At 37.7% G+C, this 23,903-nt stretch overlaps 2 protein-coding genes across 4 annotated transcripts in view; one reads left to right on the top strand and one right to left on the bottom strand.

Moving 5' to 3' along the window:
* The window catches only part of LOC137241287 (SUN domain-containing ossification factor), a 140,332-nt gene extending 116,905 nt beyond the window's left edge, over positions 1–23,427 (bottom strand). For all 3 annotated transcript variants that reach the window (XM_067768741.1, XM_067768740.1, XM_067768739.1), the window contains exons 1-2: positions 23,053–23,427; positions 22,501–22,959 (exon numbers count right to left, since the gene is read on the bottom strand). In XM_067768741.1, the coding sequence (XP_067624842.1) occupies positions 22,501–22,959; positions 23,053–23,111 (518 nt within the window). In that variant the 5' untranslated portion in view covers positions 23,112–23,427. The remainder of the gene's footprint in view (positions 1–22,500; positions 22,960–23,052) is intronic.
* Positions 1–23,903, top strand: part of dpr3 (defective proboscis extension response 3) — a 663,598-nt gene that overhangs the window by 115,806 nt on the left and 523,889 nt on the right. The window lies entirely within an intron of this gene.

Genomic DNA, 23,903 nt, shown 5'->3' with positions numbered 1-23,903 from the left:
AATATTGCAACCCACAGCGTCGTTTGTCAATACCACATTCAATCTTATTTATTTTCATTTTGTTTGTTTTGTTCAATTTATGCGTGCAATAAATTGCAACTCTGCATCTGCGATATTGCCATAATAGTAAGTAAGAGGTCAATGCTTGTCGGCTGACGGATCGGATGAATAACTAACTGCCTGTTAGCTCGCATGAGTATTCACAAACTTAGTCGCGTACGAGGATTTACAAATAAACATTCACGTTTACATTCACATCAAAATTACATGTCCACTCATATAAACATTAAATGTTTCACCTTTTCGCTGTCTTCCAAGTTGGCATGAAAAATGGTAGCATAAAGACAACCATAAAAATTGTTTTTGGCACATAAATAAATAACGATAAATTTGGTGAGTATAGCCGAAGTAAATTCCATGTAATTAAGGCGCTTGTGTCAGTAGGATTTTAGTGTGACTATTAAACTATTTTCGCAAGTGATTTTTATAGCGCCGACTTGTAGCGCAATGAATTCAAAGCGAATGATCAAATATTCCGGCTGGCTCTAATAGAGGTTAGATTTTTAAGGAATTCATATTCGAGAGTTTAATTGAAAAATGTTGTTTGGGTCACTGAGTGACCATTTGTAAAAGTTACATGTGAAAATTATAAGTTCATTTGAATACGTCGAATAAATCTTCACCAAGCTTAGGAAATTTTTCATAAGTAAAAGGGTTTGCTTTACTGTTAGTTGAACAAACTGCTAGTGTATAGATATATCTACGCACTATAGTGCGAGGTTGCCGCAAAGGTGTCTAACTAAAACGAGTGCTCCTCAAACTTGGCCCGAAGTAAATTCATCTCAAAGTATATTTTTTTTATAACTTTCATGAAAATGAAATGGTATATTCATTTTGTCTGTCTGATTGAATGCATACTCGTCAATTTTTGAGATATATTGATGAAATTTGGTGAGCGGGTATATTTAGATGTCCGATTAGACATTTGTTACTATTTATATTTATTTATTTTGTTGACTATAACATATATCCCCCATAAAGCCGATTTTTCAGAAAAGAGGATTTCTGTCATATCTTCCTCAATTTAACAGATTGAAGCTTCAAACGTCACCATATGCTTTCATATATTGCACATATCTATTGTCGTCTGAAAAATAATGAGATCGGTCGAATATGTAGCATATATCCCCCACATTCTTGTAGAGGGACCAGCTATGCTCGACATGAGTTGAGGGCTTGTTCGCAGTATTGAGACCACTTATAGCCACCTTCGCCAGCTTATCGCGCAAATTGTTCAACCGGCTAGTCAGAAATTTTCTCCTACCAAAGATTGCAACCCTTTCATGCAAGATTCTGGAGCATTACAGCAACACCAAAAGAACATGCATCAATTTTAATTCAAGTACATATCAAAGAACAGGACAACTTGCACAAACGGTTTGACTTACGCACACATTTTCGGATTGTTCTTTTGTAAAATATAGATCGCAAATAGGCAATACCGGAAAAATTTAAGTCAAAAGGCCTGACTATTTCAGTTGATGTAGCATGGGACTCGTAATCTCAGGATCGTGCCCCACATTGGGCGCCAGTCTATAGTTAGCACTGTCACTAGATACGGTATCGCACTTAAGGCAAGCTAAGGTGAGCGAAATACAAACTTATCTATGTAGTTTTAAAGTTTTTGACGACCTTTGTTGTATATATTACACTGTTTTTCTGCTGGCTCGAGGTCTTAATAAAAACGCAATTGCTTTTTAAACCAATCTATTTCGGTTACTCCACGGTAAGCATCTTCAGGGTAAAATTCAATTTCACGGAGTTTAAAGCTCCGCGGCACACAGGAAGTACGTGAAATTGAATTTTACTCTGAAAATGGTTACAGTGGAGTAACCGAAATATATGGGTATAAAGAACAATTGCGTTTTTATTAAGACCTCGAGCCAGCAGAAAAACAGTGTATCTTATCTATGTAGGTGTATCCCATCGACTGATAATAATATAATGACTGGTGGTTATATTGAACTTGCGCCTAACGCTAGGGTACAACTCCTCCTACGTACTTCGTCTGGCCTGTCTAAGGGCCGCAACACTCTGTGCTGCTGGATTTAGTTTGAAAGCTCCTAAAGTATACCTGAATAATAGTACTAAATTTTCGTCGTTTCTATTTAGTCGATTTGTGCAAATAATGAAATGACATGTGGAAGTTAAGCCATGACAGTGTTTTTCTGCCCTTGGCCGGATAAAACGAAAGTCATTCCGGTACTAAGACCCAGCTATTGTGGGAATGTGTAACTGTCAGAGATCTGTGAGACTTATAAGTCTTACAATGGTTATGTGCTCAAACATTGCGATTTTCAACCAGAGGTATGATTGGCAACCCAACAGAGCCAGCAAACCCTAGAACTGAGTTAACTTGCTCTGGTAAAATCGGGACAATGAGTGTCCATGAGAAGCGTAAAAGATTCCTTGCCGATCATGGCACACCTTTCATGTTAATTTGTTTCAAGTATCTCAGTCAAGATTTCCCAAAGCTTTTATTCAGTTTCGCTCCCCCACGGTACTCCTTTGCCAGGGGACGCCTTTGGCTCTGCTGATTTCGGAGTAATAAATATATAATCCAACATTGTAGGGTAGCCAGTACGGATGCACTTTACTGCTAGCGTACCTACTGGTTATATTTTTGTTTAAATAGGGGTTCTAGACCCTTCCGAAAAAGTTATTTATTTAGTTATTTATCAGTCTACAAATTAAACAATTATACAGACCAAATATACCGACACTTAATTCTCAGATGTAATACACGATATAAACAACATAAGCAGTATCAATTTTAAAGTAATATTTAAACAGTAATTAAACGCTTGAAAATTTCAATTAAAAACTTAGAAGTAAGCAAAAGTTAAAAGTACTTTAAGAAATTGCATTTCTTTTTATTTCCCAATCACGACAGATCGGTTTCAGAGATCTTGATGAAATTTGGCACACAGATTGATAATAATCGGAAAGGATCTATCTGGCTATTTGTTTTTAAAAAGGAGTGGAGGCCATTGTCTATAAAACAAGTTTGATATCTTATCCGTCAACTGCCTGACAGGATGTTCAAGATGGCTGCCTTTTAGAGTTTTGACAGGATGTTCAATATGCCGGCGCATAGGGCCGGCTATCTTCAGCGGGTGATAGAAAGAGATACAGAATGAGACCACGATAATCAATTAAAAATCAGGTGATCGATTCTATTTGTAATTTTGACGTGTATGCAGAAGTTATCACACTTGTTTTATCCACAATGGTAGGGGCGGTATAGCAAAATATATCTATATTTATTAATATTTAAAAATTTAATTTTATTATTTGATAATTCTTTTTCAAAAATTTTGCATTTATAAATTTTCTTTTTAATAATTTAATATATTTTTAAAATACAAAGAAAAAGGGAACACATAAACAAAGTAAACCCTATATAAATTGAAACTATATATTTTGATTTTCAACAAAATTATATTTTCAAAATTCAAACTTTAATTTAAAAAAGCTAACGTAATCAAAAATATATATGTTATATTCAAAAGTATAATAACATAAAGAATAAAATTGAAATATGAAGAGCCCTACAAGCGGTTCCAACATCCCTGTTAATAGTTACTCTTCCATTATTTTTAATCGTTATAACTTTACGTAACTATATTGATCTTGAACTATTTCGGAAAAGTAGGTAGTTCCATATTCGGGACTATTTTCAGGACTATATCGTGATCACTTTAAATAATTTCGGGATAATTTTGGAACTTTTTCGGGTTTTGTTTTCGGGCAGTTTCGAGATATTTTCGGGATTATTTTGAGATTTTTTATGGGAATTTTTCAGCCGTTTTCGAGGCGGTTTTTGAATATTTTCGGGATGGCTTTCGGTATAATTTACGGACCAGAAGGTATTTAATTTTTCGAAATTTTTTTTAAGTTTATTTTAGGAATAACTTTCGATACTGTCTCCAGATTATTTTATGTTTACATTCGCAAAATATAGGATTTTTTGTTTGCTATTATTTCGCGTTCGCTTAGAAGTTGTTTTTAATAAAGGCAAAGGTGTTTTTGCATTTGTTAAACGGTGGACAAAAGAATTTAATGACCCTTACATAACTAAAGCACTTTTTACAACATTAGTTAGGCCAATATTAGAACACGGCTCAATAATTTGGAATCCGCGTTATCAAGTCCATGCAGACAGTCTCGAATCAATACAAAAACAATTTTTACTACTTGCCTTAAAAAATTATCAATGGGACTCTTTTAACTAATCTTCCATCTTATACTGATCGATTAAAGCTTATCAATCTTCCAACTCTTGCTAGTCGCAGGGAAATGCTTGGTGTAATATTTACGACAAAACTTTTAAATGGATCAATTTTAAGCCCATTCCTTCTGAATGAAGTGAACTTTTGCGTTCCCTCTCGGACATCGAGACACTTCAAACCTCTTCTGCTGAAACAATGTAGAACGAATTTCGAACAAAATGAACCTTTTCGGCGTTTATGCCAAGATTATAACTCTCACTCAAACACATTTGATAGCTCTATAAAAAAGATTGTTCTCACCTCTCTTAATAATTAATGTATAATACTGTAACGAATTTACTTGCAAATCCTCTTATTTGCCCTTTTGCTAGGATCGTATCGCTAAACTGTTGAATAAATAACTCCAATATTGAATAATGGAAAAATGGCCTTTATTAAAATACTTCACAATAACACTCAAACTGTGCAACGAATAGCTTAATAACCAAACTGATAGCTTAAAGGAAAATGACTTTCAAAATAATAGTGCTATTGCTCGCTAGATATCGTCTTACTCGTAACTGCTTGACAATTCAAATCAAACTGAATTACTTCTTACTCGCTTGTCCCGCTTTTATAGTTTACGCTGCATACTTCTAGGCTCTTCGATTTCCAGAACTTACTAGTTGTTTCGGCTACAAAATCGCCAGCCACAACTACGTGCACAAATTATTGCTCTCTCTTGTGACAACTCAGATAAGATATATGCATGTGTTTGTAGTTTACAGTCTCCCGCACACACATAAGCGTATAAGTAAATTCATCGGGGTGTGACATCTCATCTCTCGCTGCCTTGTATGTAAATGTTGCTCGTCGGAATGTGTACATATGTGTAGACGCAATTATTGATTCGTTTATGTAGATACATAAAAAAATAAAAAAAACTACATAATGATACATAATGATTGAATTATTGATGTGAATTCACGTCACTGCTTAGCATCGGCCTGGAGATGGCAGCACTCCTCAGTTTTGCTAATATTCGTAACAATACGTTTGCTTCTGTTCTCTTTAAGTATTACGCTTGGCTGATGAAATTTCTTCTGTAGCTGAGCAGTCTCTGATCGCGACGCTTGACAAACCTCTGCCCATTAAAGACTCGGCAAAAACAAAAAAAAAAAAAAAAAAAAGTTATTATATATATATATATATAAATCGATCGCGTGAACAGGATTAGCCTGGTTTCATTGGGCCACTTGAGGGCAGCGCGCTGCCACAACGTCCATTAAAAAAAATACAAAAAAAAGATTTTTATGTAGACTATTTTGGATTTTGTTACTGAATTATTGTTTCCCCTCGGAAACAGATTTTTGTGGATCGTTATAAGTCTTAATCTATTCGACCTTCACCAAGAATATTTGATACGTTGGTCATTTACAAAGATCGAGTTCCAAGTAATTTAGGATTTGGACATTTTTGTAAGTTCCCATTCAGGATTAAGAAGATGTTTATAAAACATTCCACAGGTAAATATTTTCTTGAATATCTCAAATCTCTATGAAATACGTCAAGTAAGCTACATAAATATGACATGCAATTTGCAATGAAAACAATCAATTTATTACTTAGGCACCCATTGATAACATTTAGATGACTTTTCTCACAACATTTCGGCTAAACGGTAGTTTGAAAAACACTTTCCAGTTTAATTCTGACAAATAACCCGACGACCCTTTCTATATACACATGCCGCTGAATATACGTGAATCGCCCTTTTTTCAAATCGACCCGTTTAAACTCAACACAAATTGTAAGTATTATTGAATTAAATTTTGCCACTAAAAGCCACTTCAATCATAGAAGATAAATATTTGAATACACGAACATTGACAGAAATTAACAAAAAACCCAATCTTTAGCAATAAATGTTGGGAAAAAAAAAAAAAACAAAATTTTCGTTATTTATCATTAATATTTGCTATCGTTAAATACATTTTGTTGTTGTTGTGGTGGTTGTATTTGTTAGTTGCACTTCGTCGTGCCATATCAATCAATTATTTACAATTGAAAGTGATCAAACAATTTTATTGCCAAATGTGAGTGCGCATATTTTATGATTTATGCCGTAAAACTCTGCGGGTAAATTGATTTTTCTTTAAATTAGCTTAAAGCGCAAGCAATAACTCCTTCCTTCGAGGTGAAATGCACCAAAAGTGATGTGGGTGAAGGAGCATAACCCAGTGAACATTTTGAAAAGAACCCAGAATTAATTGCATTCATCTCATTGCTGAATATTCTGATTTCGAAACTGAATGGAGCACAAGCGATTCTGATCAGTATAGAAAATGATAGTTACAGAGGTCGATTCCCTAAGTTCCTATCATGGGGTGGTTGGAAAGCACGTGTTTCCAATCCTTCTCTACTCAAAGACTTAGTGTGAGGTTCATTTAGTTTTATAGATTTTATTATTTAATGCTGTCGGCAAACTTGTGATTGGCGGTTCGATGAAAAGTGGCATTCATTTTTGGAGGTTGGCAGGAACTTTTATCCAATCCTCCCCTACTCAGCTCTCAAGCACTGAAAATTGTTCATAGTATTCGCATGATATGTATCGTTAACTTAATTCACAAAGTCGCTAGCCAACAAATTTAAAATTTTACAGAAAAAAAAAAGACAGCCCCTTAAAACATTCTCGGAGCGCTCAAAATTTAGGTATCCGATATGAGCCCGCAATATGTGAAAAATGTGAGCCTCAGAAATATGAGCACATAATTTTATAACTCCGATATGAGCTTTATGCCAAGACTGTTCAGCAAACATAGCAACTTTGCAGCAAATTATCATATTTTATTTGGAAAAATTTGCTTTCATATTGAAAATATTTGAATAAAATCATTGGTATAACATGTCTGGCTGATCCACTTTTAACTTAGACGAGTTATTTCTGGCATACATGGGGTATAGCAGTCTTACATGCCCCAAAATTACTTAAATATCTTCCAGATAGCAATCCCAGAAGAGGAAACGTTTAAATGAACAATTCTAACTAAAGCGGAACTTGTTCTTAGCTTGGGAGGCAGTACTAAGGGGCTCCAACTCCTTTTCTTTGATAGCAGCGATATTTTCTTTTTATATGATATGTCGGTTTTATTTCTTTTTCCGATTTTAGCCCCAGTCTCGGCTTCAAATTCGGTCTTACTCCGGTGGCGATCTAAATTCGGTTAAAGTTTCAGTCACCTGCCAGTACCCTTCGTTAGTGGATTTCCTTTCGATTTTGGTCTAAATCTAGTTTTCTGTCTGAATCAGTAACCCGTTTTGGTTTGTACTGCGGATTTGGAAGCGGTTTTCAGTTCCAGTATCGAACTGTATCCAGTTTTGGTTTCGGTTTCGGTGCGGGACCCGGTTTTTATTACGGCCTAGTGTTGGGTCTGAATTCTATCCCGGTTTTGCTTTGTTTTCAGTAGCGGGTGTTTGATCTGGTTTCAGTCTCTTTTCGGATTTGGTTCTAGATTCCGGCGCCGGTTTAAGCTCCGGTTGCGTCTCTGTAATGGTTTGGTTCGAGATGTTCCAGTTGAGATTTCGGTTTTGGTTTCTGTCTCAGAAGTGATTTTGGCTTCGGCTAAAGTTTGTTTAAGGACTGGTTTTGGTTCCGGTTTCGGCACTTTTTTATTGTTTTTGTTGCAGATTTGGTTCGGGTTCTGGTCTCGGTTTCGGTTCCGATTTTGGCTTCGTGCTCGGCTCCATTTTCGCTGTCGGATTATGCGTCGGTTCCAATATTAGTTCTGGTTTCGGTTCTGTTTACGGTCCGATAACTGCAATCATAAACGCTATCGCTAGGTGTGTCCAACGCTACTTAAACAAGTCGGCGAACATTTTAAAAAATATTGACTGGGTAAATGAAAGTGCTTGTGTGTGTGAATGTATCGGTCATGGTTCGCTAAATAAAAAGAAAAAACTGAAAATTGCTCAATTCATAGTATATAGGGTGAGTGCTGCTGACGCGCCGCCAAAGTAGTTGAGCTCTAAATTTATCAGTCATAAGCGGCGCGCGCATTCGAGCAAACAAAGCAACGCCAAAAAGCCAGAGAGCGTGCGCTAGACCAGGTGTCGACTGTAAATACGATTTCAATATTTCATTTAACTGCTGCACGTTGGCGTTTGACATTTTTCCATTAAATATGACGGCAATGCGGCGGTTGGATATTCACTAACTCACGTGGTGACGATCTTTACTCTTCCGGTTTCCCCCCACCCTACACGTCTGTGCTTTCTAGCGCAGATGAAATGGCTTTTTAAGATTTTTTTTTTATTTTCTACACTGGACAGTGCAAAACGATTTATGCATCAATGAAATGCCCACTTCGCCAAAATTAGAAAGCAAAGCATAAAGTGCTTAGTGACATGTGCGGGTGAGTGGCGTGTGCGGTGTGCGCTGAGTGGACAGTTCAAAGTTGTTAAGCTGGCATTTATGGAAGCGCGCAAAAACTGGAACTCAATCAAGCACCAAAGCTAACACAAAACCTCTACCAGATTCATGTGTCGGTACATGCGCCATTTATTGTGGGAGCTGCGCGCATTCTGCTTAGCCATGCTCGCCTTCATCAAGTGCCAGACTATGTGGGCTGTCCAAAATCGATTGTTTTTTTGTATCAATTATTATTTATGCAAAAAATTTTGCTGCAGAAATTATGCATTTATCCCTAAGGGGTGAAAATGGTGCGCGATTAAATTTTAAATTCGCGCACTCCGTCACCTCCACCGCCACCCAAACTCAGTGGTGCATAGCGTCGAAAAGTTGAGGTCGGTTTACCGTAACTCATATGCGTTACTTAATCGTTGCGGGCGGATTTTATGCAATTTCTAATACATTTCGCTTCTTTATTATTTTATTTAAACTTTTTTTTTTATTTTCAACATTTTAATTTCGTTGTCATAAAAAATTTCGTTTAAATGCGCAACGTCGAGTAATTACAGGCGTTATTGGTCAAGTGGAAGTATGATAAATTGGTATGAACATGCGCGCGCAGCAGCATTTAGGCGATTTTGCTTTCAATTTTCAAATAACAATTGCAGCGCTCAAAAAAAATGTGAAGAAATTTAGTAAGTAAAAGGTAGAAACGTTAATTGTTTCTTGAATGGCGACATGTTGTGGGAAGATGTTGAACGACTGCAAAGCGCAGATGGCGGTTGAACTTATGTAAATGTTACATATGGATACCTTCCAGATGACATTCCACCATTAGTGATTATTTCTTTGCATATTTTGTTTCTCTTTTGCAAATCTACTTTATATATTTTCACAAACTTTATAATAAACTAGGAGACCCGACAGAGGTAATCCTTCCTGAAAACTTGCTTGCTCACATTTTTAAAGGACGTTTCTATTATTTCATTTAAAAACAGCAACGGTTTTGTTCTGCCCTAAATTTGGCCTATATGCATACATTTTAATTAGCTTTTTCCGTCTAACTCTACCCCCCTCCTCACTTTTTCCTAATCCTTTTATTCACTCCTCCCTCCGTCTTTTTCGCTTCATCTATCTCCATCTTCGTCTCTTTCTATCTCTTTGTCAGGCTCCTCCTTCTCTCTTTTCGCTTCTCGCAACTTCTTCTCATTCTTCTTCATCCCTTATTGCATGTCCCAGAGGGTGGTATGTATTTTGTTCTAGTCCCAGTCCCACTCCGATTCTCAGTCCCAGTCCCACTCCAAGTCTCAGTTCCAGTCCGTTTCCGGTATACTTCCCAGAAAAAAGGTGCGTAAATACTAATATAGCCAAAATCAGTTTTGCCAGGTTGATGCGACTAAATCGAATATCACAATGAAAATTACTTTAGAGCTCTCAGCAACGGCTTTCATTTGATATCCATATTACCCACACATTCTAGGGGTACCCGGGTCCATTTTTCGGCCTATATCTACCTACAGGGTCTGTACGTCGATCGCAACCAAAGCTATGTAATAACCACCGCGTGAGGTATACGCAACTTGTGTGAACAAAATCGACCGACGCATCTCTTCAAACAACGGCGACCAACTAACACACATTTTAGCCTTTCTTTTTATATATATGGACTTTTATTTTTCACACTTCACTATAATATTAAAACGAAATGCAGATATTCGTTGCTTTTGAAATTCGGCTTAAAAATTGCACATGGAACAACTACAGACTCTCCTGAATTAAAAAAAATTTCTTAGTACCTCTAAGCCGCGGGCCCCCTCAGAAACCCCGGGCCCGGGGGTAACACCCCCCCCCCCCTCTCGACGGGCCTGGTGATGTGCTATACTTGATATCATTCGCTATAATATTTTTTATTGATAAGCACGTTGTTTAATTAAACACCAACCAATTACACGGAAGTACCACCTGAAAATATGAGTGTCGATGCGTATACGTAACATTTAATTAATACATATAAACATTAAAAAAAAAATTGCAATAAAATAATATTGCGACTATAAACTGAGATATAACCTATCATATCTCTCAAGTTAGATCAAACTACACACGGGGTGCAAAACAAATTCAAAATCGGTTCAGTAGCTCAGGAGTCCATCGCGGACAAACAATGTGACACGTGATTTTTATATATAAAAAAGATGTATGTATGTGTACGATTTTACAATTTTTTTATTTTCAAGTTTATGTATTAACCGTGCATATTTTCGAAACTAAACCATTCTATGTAAAACGAAACACTTTTTTTATATGTTGATTGGACCAAATTCTGCATAGAAGAGAAAAGTAAAAACTCTTGGTTTTTTTCTTTATACATATCGACCAAAACAGCTCCAACCCAGAAACACTTTTTTATTTAAGGAAAATGTGCTCCATGTAAAACGAAACACTTTTTTATTTAAGGAAAATGTGCTCCATATGTACTTTTTGCCTGCTATGTCATCAGCAAATGTGCCAGCGCTTAATTAAGACAACAACTACAAAAAAGTGTGTGGTAGCGGGCCACATTTGAATCTAAAGATCGCAATGAAAAATGGCATGGAAGATTGCACAAAGCTGTTACCGGATTTACTTCAATCCAAATTTTGCTAGGAGTGACCGAAATTCAGTGTTTGCATTTGCTACTTCAGAGTAGCAGTTGCAGCGAAAAATATGCCCTTTTACTGCTCCGGCTCTGCACATGAACAGAGCATATAGCAGATCAGTAGCATGATAGCATTTCTTAGGCTTTGCTTCGAGCTAGATCGTGTTTTAAAGCGGAGATATAAGTAGAATAAAAACTCTAAACGAAATGCTATTTGTAATAGAGCAAAAGCAAAAAAAGAAAAATCCAGAGTAATATAGCATTTACAACCGCAGCCAATAAACATCATTTAAAGATTATTTCTACTTAAAAACATACGATGGGGACTCGAGATTACTTCGAGACTAAAATAAATAAATGTAAGGCGCGATAACCTCCGAAGAGATCTAAGGCCCGGCTTCTCTTCCAATTTGCGTCGTGCTCCTCTTGATTTCCCCTACAAATTGGCCGGACGGGACCTACATGTTTTATGACGACTCCGAACGGCATCTGCAAGGCAGATGAGTTTTCACTGAGAGCTTTTCATGGCAGAAATACACCCGGAGCGCTTGCCAAACACTGCCGAGGGGTGACCCCGCTTAGAAAAGTTTTGTTCTAATTGAAAAACCTTATTTCTAAAACTTTAATGTTGCTTTGCCCGGGGTTTGAACCCAGGGCATACGGTATGGTAGGCGGAGCACGCTACCATCACACCATGGTGGCCGCGGTCGAGACTATTACAGGATAATTATGGTACCATTTCGGCGTAGTTTCGGCAATGTCTTCGGGATAATTTCTGCATTAATTCGAGATCATTTTGGGACTATCTTCGGATGATTTCGGGATTGTTACACAGTCTTACAGGCTATAAATTCGGAATTGCACTTGGATCATTTCTCCACTATTTCAAAGCCATTACCGATCTATGTTTGGATAATTTCGGGATAGCTTTCGGCATTATTACGAGTCTATTTTTGGCTCGGAAGTGTTTAATAATAATTTCGGGACAACTTCAGAACAATTTAGGGTTTTTTTCGGGATACTTTCAGAACTATTTTGGGATCATTTCGGGACTATGTCAATATTATCTCGGCGCTGTTTCGAGATGGTTTGGAAATCACTTCACGTTCGGGTCACTTCAAAACAATTATGGAATAATTTCGTATTTATTTTGGGACAAATCCACGATCGCTTCGAGATTTATTCGGCATCATTTCGGGAATATCTCAGGATGACTTAGGTATTGCTTTTTTAATTTCCGTATGAAGCGTTTGGATATAATTTCGGAGGTATTTCGAACGATTCAATGTGGTAATCATCATCAACATTAAAATCTTCGGAGGGTACTCAAGGGGTTGATAAGGGCAATACAAAGCTTTATAGCTTTAAAACTTCCGCAACCCAATTATCAACCTCACCTACGCGAGGGGAATCCTGTTACAAATATGAAAGTTTCATACCCATATTTAGCAGGCGAGGCTCTGGCGACCCCAAGTTCATCATGGAACCAGCGGTGAGGGAGGCGGGTTTTATGGTCTAGAAAGTTTAATGTGGTCATATGATCGGGCTAGAACCTTTATGGTGCTTTGTTACCGGAACGTACCGGTTCTATATCCAGCAAAGGGCCATCAACGTCGATAACACTCCCCAAAATCTTCGGAGAGTGTTACAGCAAGATAGCTTTTCTGTGGCACAGTGTTTTTTTTAAGTATTATGTACAACGATTCAAACGACGATAAGGCTGGCAAATATTTTAATGTTTAACTTGATAATGCAAAGGTATTCATTAATTTTAGTGAAGTGCAAAGAGAAAATAAGTAATTTTTGAGCAATTATTTGCTGGAATTATACTCTTTATTGTTCATTCAGTCTTTAGAGTACATAATTGGATTTAAATGGCGCAGAAACAGATGTAGTGTTCTTGCAAATAATCGAGTTCACGTTATTATGAAGTCACAAAAATTTGACATTGAAAGAACTTAATCGAATTACAATTTTGTTTAATGAAATAAATAAGCTTTCCTTTTCACACAGGGCTACTTGCTGCATTAAGCGAACATGTGTCAGCAATCCCACTACACATATACATATGTTGCACCTAACCAAATAAATATGTATGTAATGCCATATTTGTCTTTGGAAATAATGAGATAATTAGGAATTTGTGTTTTGAATGGAATATTGAGTTCAATTAGGGCTTTAATGTAGAAAACCTCACTAATTATTTCATTAACCCTCTGTGTCAATTTGGTATTAGACCTTCGCAAAATAATCGAAAACTTGATTTATTTTGTAATAACAACAAATGCCCTACAGTCAAATATTTTTCCCACATGTCAATGTCTCAAATATGATATTTTCCTTATAGCATCTGTCATATTTATACTCAGTTGAGCAGAGCTCACAGAGTATATTAAGTTTGATTGGATAACGGTTGGTTGTACATATATAAAGGAATCGAGATAGATATAGACTTCCATATATCAAAATAATCAGGATCGAAAAAAAATTTGATTGAGCCATGTCCGTCCGTCCGTCCGTCCGTCCGTCCGTCCGTCCGTTAATACGATAACTTGAGTAAATTTTGAGGTATCTTGATGAAATTTGGTATGTAGGTTCCTGAGCACTCATCTCAGATCGCTATTTAAAATGAACGATATCGGACTATAACCACGCCCACTTTTTCGATATCGAAAATTTCGAAAAACCGAAAAAGTGCGATAACTCATTACAAAAGACAGATAAAGCGACGAAACTTGGTAGATGGGTTGACGCTATGACGCAGAATAGAAAATTAGTAAGATTTTGGACAATGGGCGTGGCCCCGCCCACTTTTACAAGAAGGTAATTTAAAAGTTTTGCAAGCTGTAATTTGGCAGTCGTTGAAGATATCATGATGAAATTTGGCAGGAATGTTACTACTATTACTCTATATGTGCTAAATAAAAATTAGCAAAATTGGATTAAGAACACGCCCGCTTTTTAAAAAAAAATTTTTTTAAATTCAAATTTTAACAAAAAATTTAATATCTTTACTGTATATAAGTAAATTAAGTCAAAATTCAACTCCAGTAATGATATGATGCAACAAAATACAAAAATAAAAGAAAATTTCAAAATGGGCGTGGCTCCGCCCATTTTCATTTAGTTTGTCTAGAATACTTTTATTGCCATAAGTCGAACCAATCCTTCTCAAATTTGGTAGGAGCATAGATTCTATGACGGTAACTGTTCTCTGTGAAAATGGGCGAAATCGGTGGAAGCCACGCCCAGTTTTTATACACAGTCCACCGTCTGTCCTTCCGCTCGGCCATTAACACAATAACTTGAGCAAAATCCGATATATCTTTACTAAACTTAGCCCACGTACTTACCTGAGCTCACTTTTTCTTGGTATAAAAAATGGGCGAAATCTGGCCATAACCACGCCCACTTTATCGATATCGAAAATTACGAAAAATGAAAAAAATGCCATAATTCTATACCAAATACGAAAAAAGGGATGAAACATGGTAACTGGATTGGTTTGTTGACGCAAAATATAACTTTGGAAAAATCTTTGTAAAATGGGTGTGACACCTACCATATTAAGTAGAAGAAAATGAAAAAGTTCTACAAGGCGAAATCAACAGCCCTTGGAATCTTGGCAGGAATACTGTTAGTGGTATTGCATATATAAATAAATTAGCAGTACCCGACAGATGATTTTCTGGATCACCTGGTCCACATTTTGGTGGATATCACGAGAACGCCTTCACATATACATCTAAGGGCCACTCGCTTTTAAAACCCTCATTAATACCTTTAATTTGATATCCATATCGTACAAAAACATACCAGAGTCACCCCTGTCCCACCCTAATGGCGATATCTCGAAAAGGCGTCCACCTATAGAACTAATGTCCCCTCTCTCTTAAAATGCTAGTAACACCTTTCGTTTGATACCCATATCGTACAAACATTCTAGAGTAACCCCTGGCCCACCCTAATGGCGATATCTCGAAAAGGCGTCCACCTATAGACCTAGTGTCCACTCCCTCTTAAAATGCTCAGTAACACCTTTCGTTTGATACCCATATCGTACAAACATTCTAGAGTCACCCCTGGCCCACCCTAATGGCAATATCTCGAAAAGGCGTCCACCTATACACCTAATGCCCACTCCCTCTTAAAATGCTCAGTAACAGCTTTCGTTTGATACCCATATCGTACAAACATTCTAGAGTCACACCTGGCCCACCCTAATGGCGATATTTCGAAAAGGCATCCACCTATAGAACTAAGGATTACTCCCTTTTAAAATACTCATTACCACCTTTCATTTGATACCCATATCGTACAAACACATTCTAGAGTTACCCTGGCCCACCCTAATGGCGATATCTCGAAAAGGCGTCCACCTATAGACCTAATGTCCACTCCCTCTTAAAATGCTCAGTAACACCTTTCGTTTGATACCCATATCCTACAAACATTCTAGAGTCACCCCTGGCCCACCCTAATGGCGATATCTCGAAAAGGCGTCCACCTATAGACCTAATGTACACTCCCTCTTAAAATGCTCAGTAACACCTTTCGTTTGATACCCATATCGTACAAACATTCTAGAGTCACCCCTGTCCCACCCTAATCGCGATATCTCGAAAAGGCGTCCACCTATAGACCTAATGCCCACTCCCTCTTAAAATGCTCAGTAACACCTTTCGTTTGATACCCATATCGTACAAACATTCTAGAGTCACACCTGGCCCACCCTAATGGCGATATCTCGAAAAGGCGTCCACCTATAGAACTAAGGATTACTCCCTTTTAAAATACTCATTACCACCTTTCATTTGATACCCATATCGTACAAACACATTCTAGAGTCACCCTGGCCCACCCTAATGGCGATATCTCGAAAAGGCGTCCACCTATAGACCTAATGCCCACTCCCTCTTAAAATGCTCAGTAACACCTTTCGTTTGATACCCATACCGTACAAACATTCTAGAGTCACCCTTGGTCCAGCTTTATGGCGACATCTCGAAAAGGCGTCCACCTATAGAACTAAGGATTACTCCCTTTTAAAATACTCATTACCACCTTTCATTTGATACCCATATCGTACAAACACATTCTAGAGTCACCCTGACCCACCCTAATGGCGATATCTCGAAAAGGCGTCCACCTATAGACCTAATGCCCACTCCCTCTTAAAATGCTCAGTAACACCTTTCGTTTGATACCCATATCGTACAAACATTCTAGAGTCACCCTTGGTCCACCTTTATGGCGATATCTCGAAAAGGCGTCCACCTATAGAACTAAGGATTACTCCCTTTTAAAATACTCCTTACCACCTTTCATTTGATACCCATATCGTACAAACACATTCTAGAGTCACCCCTGGCCCACCCTAATGGCGATATCTCGAAAAGGCGTCCACCTATAGACCTAATGCCCACTCCCTCTTAAAATGCTCAGTAACACCTTTCGTTTGATACCCATATCGTACAAACATTCTAGAGTCACCCCTGGCCCACCCTAATGGCGATATCTCGAAAGGGCGTCCACCTATAGACCTAATGCCCACTCCCTCTTAAAATGCTCAGTAACACCTTTCGTTTGATGCACATATCGTACAAACACATTCTAGAGTCACCCCTGGCCCACCCTAATGACGATATCTCGAAAAGGCGTCCACCTATAGACCTCATGCCCACTCCCTCTTAAAATGCTCAGTAACACCTTTCGTTTGATACCCATACCGTACAAACATTCTAGAGTCACCCCTGGCCCACCCTAATGGCGATATCTCGAAAAGGCGTCCACCTATAGACCTAATGCCCACTCCCTCTTAAAATGCTCAGTAACACCTTTCATTTGATTCCCATATCGTACAAACACATTCTAGAGACACCCCTGGTCCACCTTTATGGCGATATCTCGAAACGGCGTCCACCTATGGAACTAAGGATCACTCGTTTTCAAAATACTCATTAACAGCTTTCATTTGATACCCATATCGTACAAACACATTATAGAATCACCCCTGGTCCACCTTAATGGGGACATCTCGAAAAGGCGTCCACCGATAGACCTAAGGCCCACTCCCTCTTAAAATGCTCAGTAACACCTTTCATTTGATACCCATATCGTACAAACAAATTCTAGAGTCAGCCCTGGTCTACCTTTATGGCGATATCCCTAAATGGCGTTCATCCATAGAACTATGGCCTATTCTCTCTTAAAATACTCTTTAATACCTTTCATTTGATACACATGTTATACAACCACATTCCAGGGTTACCCCAGATTGATTTTCCTTATTTTGTCTCCATAGCTCTCAACTGAGTATGTTATGTTCGGCTACACCCGAACTTAGTCTTCCTTACTTGTTTTATTTTTTTTTTGCTAATAACCATTTTTCGCATTTCATATTTTACATTTCACCTGCAGTTTTTGTTTCTGTTTTGCAGTTTGTGTGTATTTATGAAAATCTTTCACATAATACTGAACGAAATTCCGCATCGGCAAATAGTCGATAATTACAAGTGAAAATATATCCACAAATTTAATGTTAATAAATAGATTTACAGTAGCGACCAGAAAAAGGGGACAGTATGATTTAATAATTTTAAATCTTATTAATGCTATAAAAGTAAAAATTTGGAGACCTGGATGTTCAAATGTTCGTATTTGTAATTAACATATGGAATAACGGCTATTGTATTGAACGATCTCCCAACTATATATTTTTTTGTTTGTTCACAACATTTTCTGGGAGCAGTTACTTTTTACTCATCTTAAATCGTTACAATTTTCAGGTATATGGAACTCAACCGTGGCCAGTGGCACACAGGCTTCACCAGGTTACAGAACTTTAAATCAGTATAACTCTGAATCTGAGGCTCTGGCGACCCCAAGCTGCTCATGGAACTTGGGGATGGGGAGGGAGGGATGGCCTGAAGGTTTAATGTGGCCATATAAATCGTTCCCGAGATGGTCGGGCTAGCACTTTAAAGGTGCTGTGTTACCGGAGCGTACCGGATCTGTATCCGGCAAAGGACCATCACATCGATAACGCTCTCCAAAGCCTTCGGGGAGTAACCTTATCGCTATAACAACAACAGGTAGATAGAGTTGAATGAAAAGGAATGAGAAGAGGCTGAAAGATAGAAGCTTCATAATTTTTTTTTTAAAACTGTTCATTTAAAGCTAATAAACATTTTAGGGTTCAACTTAAAAGACTAGAAATATTTTATATGGCAAAACAACGTTAAATAATGTATTTTGGTCAGCAGTGTAAATATCAACACAAGTTTATTTGTGAGCAAACAACAAAGATGCCGCCAGTCAGGCGGCTGTCTTGTGCCAAAAAAAAACAACAACTTAAGACCAAGTTAAAATGAAAATAAAAAACAAACATTTCCGAATTTTTTTTGCTGCACAGTTACGTAGTTATATTTACGCCTCTTGTGTGTCCTTTCATGCGCTCCTAATTAAAATAACTAAGTGCGAAATATTAAAAAACTAACAATGTCTACAAAGGTTAACGTTAAACTTGAGTGTATTTATTGAGTGTGGGAAGATATCCAATTGGGCTCGAAAATGGACTCCAGTTGGTGCTTTGACCATAGCACTTTACCGCATGTGCGCCGACCGGACTTTGGCATTAGCATTTACTTTATAATACATTTAAGTAAAAGCTAAAAAAGACAAATCAACTGATTAAATACATTTTGTTGTAGTTCTTAATTAATTCTCAATTGATACGAGCTCTATTTAAAAACAAATTGTGAAGAGAAGCAATTTTTATACTCAGCTGAGCAGAGCTCAAAGAGTATATTAATTTTGTTCGCATAACGGTAATCTGTAACGGCATAAACTAATAGAGATAGATATAGACTTCTATATATCAAAATGATCTGGGCGAAAAAAGAAATTCATTTAGCCATGTCCGTCCGTCCATCCGTCTGTAAACACAATAACTTGAGTAAATTTTGAGGTATCTTAATGAAATTTGGTGTGTAAGTTCCTGGGCACTCATCTCAGATCTCTATTTAAAATGAACGACATCGGACTATAACCACGCCCACTTTTTCGATATCGAAAATTTCGAAAAACCAAAAAAGTGCGATAATTCATTACCAAAGACGGATAAAGCGATGAAACTTGGTAGGTGGGTTTACCTTATGACGCAGAATAGAAAATTTGTTAAATTTTGGACAATGGGCGCAACACCCCCCACTTTTAAAAGCAGGTACTTTAAAAGTTTTGCAAGCTGTAATTTGGCAGTCGTTGAAGATATCATAATGAAATATGGCACGAACGTTACCCCGGTAACTAGTTTTTGTGAAAATGGGCGAAATCGCTTGAAGCTACACCCAGTTTTTATACACAGTCGACCGTCTGTCCTTCCTCTTGGCCGTTAACACGATAACTTGAGCAAAAATCGATATATCTTTACTAAACTTAGTTCACGTACTTATCTGAACTCACTTTATCTTGGTATTAAAAATGGGCGAAATCCGACTATGATGACTATTGGGCGATATCTCGAAAATGCCTTCATATATACAACTAAGGGCCACTCCCTTTTAAACTCCTCATTAATACATTTTATTTCATACCCATATCGTACAAACCAATTCTAGAGTCACCCCTGGTCCACCTTTATGGCGATATCTCGAAAAGGCGTCCACCTATAGAACTATGGCCCACTCCCTTCTAAAATACTCTTTAATATCTTCCATTTGATACCCATGTCATACAAACACATTCCAGGGTTACCCTAGGTTCATTTTCCTAAATGGTGATTGTCCCTTATTTTGTCTCCAAAGCTCTCAGCTGAGTATGCAATGTTCGGTTACAACCGAACTTAGCTTCCTTACAGTTCATGAGAATAGAGAACTGTGTAATTGATATCGCATATTGTTTAATATGCGGAAAATTGTTCCGTCTTTGGTAGCGCCAATGTGCCGAGCATGACGAAACCACAACAAAGCATTAAATCAAAGAATATAAACAAGTTATTGGATTACTGACTTATATTCTTTTATGCATACATACTTATACATACAATACTGCAACTCAGCATTCCGCACATATATTCAAAGCGATTAAAACATGCATCTGATATTATAACATTCTGACGTCACTACACACTAGAGTACCTGTTTTTGAGCAAGTTTTCCTTTGAAAGTTAATGCTTTTACTACGGGACTTATATCCCTTACAGCTTAGTATCCACATCAAATCGACGCCTGAGTAGAATATCGCTTTATTTCGGCTGTAAGTTCGAAAACACCCAATCTCAAAATAAAATGTTGAGATTTGTGAAAAGTTCCGATGTAATGCGTTCGTCAATGCATTTGTAGCTACTACAACTAGTACTCCTTAATATATTTACCCAAAACATTGCTTGGGTTTCGATCTGATCCGAATACAAAATATTTTTGTGAGGATCGAGTGTACTCAGGGCTTAAATAATTTGGAGGAACTGTTCTCTTTCCGGGATAGCGGAAAGTTTGGGAAAAAGGAGCTAAGATTGTCATGAAATAGTTGCTCAAGCAATGCACAAATTACCCTGTTAGTGCCGAAAATATTCCAAAAACCATTCTGCGATGTTTTTGCGGTATTACCGAACTGATTCACGCCAATACTGAACAATAGCTTATCTTTAAACAAATGGCACCCTTAAATAGTTTCGAAACTATCCCAGGGAAAATCCCAAAATAGTTCGAAAATTATAGCAACCCAGTCTTAAAATTTTCCCGAAAGCAAAATTAGTCCTATATTTCGATGTGCTTTATGAGTAAACCCCTAACGCGCATATACATGTATGTATCCAGCTACATAAAAGCTTTGCACATAGAAAAAGGGCTATACCTTCCTTATCGGCTATTGGCCTTGGCATACAAAAGTGGAAATTTAAGCGATAAGAACAGTAAAATACCACTATTTGCTTTAAGTGATGATGAGCAATTGTGAATTTTAAAAATTATTTGTTTTGTTTTTGTTTGACCCCAAGGTGAAGCCAGATTTCACTTACATACATTTTCCAGCTACACAGGGTTATTTTGTTATCAATTGAAGGAATCGGTTCAGAAAAGTTTAGTGAACTCAACGCGTAACGAACAAACGTTTTTTATACCAATTCAAACGTCAATATGGCACTGAGGATACGGTCTGAAGAAAGCGTATTTAAACTTAGAACGAGCGTCTGACCAACTGAAGAGATCAGTAAACCGGCGGAAAAAAGTCAGAACAGAAAAAGACTTAGCAATGGTTCCCGAGATGGTCGGGCTAGCACCTTAATGGTGTTGTGGTACCGGAGCGTACCGGACCTGTATCCGGCAAAGGACCATCACATCGATAACACTCCCCAAAGCCTTCGGGGAGCAACCTTATCGCTACAACAACAACAACAACAACAACAACTTAGCAATGGTCCCCCAGCGGGTTAGGGTTAGAATATACCCGGTGAGAATATACCCGCGGTAGGTATGCCTGTTGTAAGAGGCGGCTAAAATACCAGATTCAAGGGGCTGTGTAGCGCAAACCTTTCAGGTTGCCAGCGCAATATATTGCTTCTCCAAACCCAATTGTCAGCCTCACCTATCCGTGGCGAAACCTTTTAGAGTGCTGGAGTGGGTGGAAATGTCATTTATGAAAACTTCAAAAAGTACAGGGCAAGGGATGCTACTTTGTGGTACTTCCGAGGTTCCGTAAAATAATTAGAGTGAGTATTGTCTATTACAATGACACGGTTTCACTGGTAAAGGTTTGACTTTATCCAACATAGAAACCGTAGACCGTATTAAAATCAGGGCCCGTATTACGATCCGTGATCGAAACAGATTTTTTAAATTACAACAGCTCTGAAATGCTGGATCGGATTAATGGCATATGCGAGCTAGTGACAAAAAGTACTCGTTAGATCAATAACTTATTATAATTTTTAAAAATAGTTACCGCTCGAGTGAAAATGGTTTGCAGTCACTTATCGTAACACGTGAAACGGGCCCAGATGTGCAAAAATCAGGGAAAATTGCCAAGTTCGTCACAGTTGACACGCTGATTGTCAATGATTAGATATGTATGTACATATGTATATGCAAGAACATAGTTTTACTCTCAACAAAATATGCATTAAAAAACCGACCCTATCTTAAGATCACCAATGTACGTGTTAAGCATAATTGTTATTGAAAATAACTTACCTTTCCTGCGCCTCAAACGTTGTATCCTCATTTTGCAAGTCATCACTGTTAGACGCGCTTGCTATTTTTGCATTGCTTTTTGCGTCTTGTGGTTTTTGCACATCATTTTTGACTGCTGCATCATCGGTTGGCAATACCACATCTGATGACATTTTTTCAGCGGCGCCAATCACTTCATCCAGCTGTTCAATATCGGCTGGACCATCTACTTCTGGCGCTGCCTGCAATGTCTCATCCTCATAATTAATTATTTGTTTAACATTTTTGTAATTTGACAAGATTTTGTCGTGCACCAGCGTCGTCGGTGTTGCAGAAGCATCAGCAGCAGCTGTTGTTGTAGTGTGATGAACAGCTGCCTTTTTTATGGCTGCTGCATCCGATTCAGCTTGAGCATCAGCGGGCAGGGCTGCAGCTACATATTTGTAATTTTCTGTGAATACCACAAAGAAAAGAAATAAACTGCAAAGAGATAAAAAAAAAATGTTTTAATTAGCAAAAGAAGCAGTAAGCATTTAGCATGCAAACCCATGTTGGCGGCATTTTATTGCTTACCTCGAAATACACGTCACCGATAGCAAACTCAAATAAGCAACTTGTAAATTAAAGCGCATATTTCGAACGCCCTTTAAACACACGCACAAATTGCACTTTTTTTAATTATTCTATTAAGCAAAATTTTTTACTTAATTCGTCAAGACGTTTGGATTGCTTTCATTTTCATTTTGCAACATTTTCATGGGCGCTATCGCCTCACTTTCACAGCACTGTTTTCGCCGCAGAGCACCTTTCAAGGGGGGTTTTCCGACACGCACAAAAATACAGGCAACGATGTAAACAAAACCAATTGATTTTACACAGAAATATTAAATACAATACGGCCAAATTTGTTTCTTTTTTCTGTGTGAAATATGAGCTACGAAAACAAGAACCAACTGGCCGTTTGACACAAGCAATAGGAAAAATTCGGAAATGTCAAATAAACGTCAAACTTCCCAGTTGCGAATGACGTCTTGAAACAAAGTTCGAAAAAGCCCAGTGTTGCTTTTCTCCAATACGAGGGGGCTTGCTATTTTAATGGATTTGCAAACATCCCTTCACCATAAAGATGATAGATATACAAGAGGGCGCACCGCAGATTTTCTACATGGCGCTGAAACAGCCCTACAAGACAGGTACCCGTTCCCTAATCGATTACTTAATCGTCACCAATAACTTGTTCACCAATTATCGTGTTAATGACTTTTACATTGCTGTCGTGAAAAAGGTAACGCATGCGCTCTCTCAAAATAGTGTACGTGTGACTTGCTTTCTCGCTCTTACCTATTGTGTTTTCGACATTCCTTCTCGCTCGATGTTATTTATATTTTTAAGTTACTTAATCAGTTATGTTTTCGTTATCGCTA

The sequence above is a fragment of the Eurosta solidaginis genome, chromosome 2, assembly GCF_040869045.1.
Source record: "Eurosta solidaginis isolate ZX-2024a chromosome 2, ASM4086904v1, whole genome shotgun sequence".
NCBI classification, from domain to species: Eukaryota; Metazoa; Arthropoda; class Insecta; order Diptera; family Tephritidae; genus Eurosta; species Eurosta solidaginis.
This window is presented reverse-complemented; position numbering and strand designations above follow the sequence as displayed.